This window comes from Numida meleagris, unplaced genomic scaffold (assembly GCF_002078875.1).
Source record: "Numida meleagris isolate 19003 breed g44 Domestic line unplaced genomic scaffold, NumMel1.0 unplaced_Scaffold363, whole genome shotgun sequence".
NCBI lineage: Eukaryota > Metazoa > Chordata > Aves > Galliformes > Numididae > Numida > Numida meleagris.
Window position 1 is genome coordinate 8,979 of NW_018364588.1, and position 2,044 is coordinate 11,022.

The 2,044-nt window shown below is 58.3% G+C and overlaps 1 protein-coding gene across 1 annotated transcript in view; it reads left to right on the forward strand.

Moving 5' to 3' along the window:
* HUWE1 (HECT, UBA and WWE domain containing 1, E3 ubiquitin protein ligase) overlaps window positions 1-2,044 on the forward strand; it is a gene marked incomplete at both ends in the record, with an annotated part of 59,243 nt that overhangs the window by 8,560 nt on the left and 48,639 nt on the right. The window contains 2 exon segments of the mRNA XM_021383316.1: window positions 616-758; window positions 848-1,456. Coding sequence (XP_021238991.1) covers window positions 616-758; window positions 848-1,456 — 752 coding nt within the window.

Below are 2,044 nucleotides of genomic sequence, written 5' to 3' on the forward strand. Positions count from 1 at the left end.
GTCTGTAGGGGTGGGGAGTTGGGGTGGCAATAGGGAGAGAATTTGGGGTGTTAGGGGAAATTTTGGGGGGTTTGTAGGGAGTGGAGAGTTGGGGGACCCATGGGTGGCAATAGGGAGAGAATTTGGGGTGCTGGTAGGGCAGAGTTGGGGTGTCTGTAGAGAATGGAGAATTTGGGGTGTCCATGGAAGGAGGATTTGGGTCTTTGTAGGGGATGGAGAGTTGGGATACCCATGGGTGGCAATAGGGAGAGAACTTGGGGTGCTGGTAGGGCAGAGTTGGGGTGTCTGTAGGGGATGAAGGATAGAGTTGACAATAGGGAGAGAATTTGGGGTGTTTGTAGGGGGAGTTTGGGGTATTGGTAGGGGATGGAGAGTTGGGGTGCCCATGGATGGCAATAGGGAGAGAATTTGGGGTGTTAATAGGGGAAATTTGGGATGTCCGTAGGGGGTGGAAGATTTGGGGCTCCCACGGGTGGAGAATTGGAGCACCAACAGAGTGGGGGACTGGGGGAACACCCAGGGGACAACTTGGGCTCTTTGTAGGGGGTGCAGAAATGGGGTGTCCCCTGACGCTTGTGCCCCCCTTCCCTGCTCCCCCCCCCTTTTTTTTTTTAGGGGACAAAGGGGACCCCAAGACGGCGGTGCCCAGCGAGGTGAGCCAGCTGCTGAGCGACATCGGCGACGACATGTACCAGCAGTACCGCAGCCTCACCCGGCAGCCCCCCGACTTCGACCCCCCCGCCGGCTTCGGCATCAACGTCTGTGGGGTTTTATGGGGGGGGGGATGGGGGATTTTGGGGGTGCAGGGCACCCCATATCTGACCCACAGCCCTCCCATCTCCTGCAGGCTCAGGTGTTCGGGGCGGACGGGGCGGCTGCAGAGACACCGCCAACGGGGACACCCCAAGGAGAAGGTACCTGCCCCCCCCCCACACACACCTCGTGCCCCCCAAACGTCCTTCAGCCCCCACCCCCCATCCCAGTGTCCCCACATGTCCCCAGAGCCCCTCTGTGTCCCCCAGCGCAGTCCCTGGGCCCCCCAGTTCCTCCCTGTCCCAAATCTCCTGTATGTGCCCTGTGCGTCCCCCCCAAGTCCCCTCAGTCCCCTTTAACGTCCTCTCAACATCCTCAAGACCCCAAACAAGCTCCCCAAATCCCTGACCCCCAGGTGTCCACCCCATATCCCCCAGCAAGTCCCTGCCATGTCCCCGAGCCCCCGACATCCCCTGAACATCCCTGCAGTGTCCCCAGCCCCTTGATGTCCCCTAAGATCCTCACTGATGTCCCTAAGCCCCCTCGTGTCCCTACCGTGTCCCCTACCCCCCTAACATCCCCTAAACGTCCCTACCATGTCCCTGACCCCTTGATGTCCCCTAAATGTCCCTGCAATGTCCCCAAACCCCCTAACATGTCCCTTAATCATCCCCACAATGTCCCTGAGCCCCCTGACATCCTCTAAACGTCCCTACAGTGTCCCCTAAATGTCCCTGCAATGTCCCCGATCCCCCTAATGTCCCCAAAACGTCCCTACAGTGCCCGTGACCCCCTTGATGTCCCCTAAATGTCCCTACAATGTCCCCAAGCCCCTTAATGTCCTGTAAGATCCTCACTAATGTCCCTAGGTCCCCTCGTGTCCGTACCATGTCTCCTACCCCCCTAACATCCCCTAAACGTCCCTACCATGTCCCTGACCCCTTGGTGTCCCCTAAATGTCCCTGCAATGTCCCCAAACCCCCTAACGTGTCCCTTAATCATCCCCACAATGTCCCTGAGCTCCCTGACATCCTCTAAACGTCCCTACAATGTCCCCTAAATGTCCCTGCAGTGTCCCCATCCCCCCCAGTGTTCCCTAAATGTCCCTGCAATGTCCCCGATCCCCCTAATGTCCCCAAAACGTCCCTACAGTGCCTGTGACCCCCTTGATGTCCCCTAAATGTCCCATGCAATGTCCCCAAGCCCCTTAATGTCCCGTAAGATCCTCACTAATGTCCCCAAGCTCCCTTATGTCCCTACCATGTCCCCTAAACATCCCTACCATGTCCCT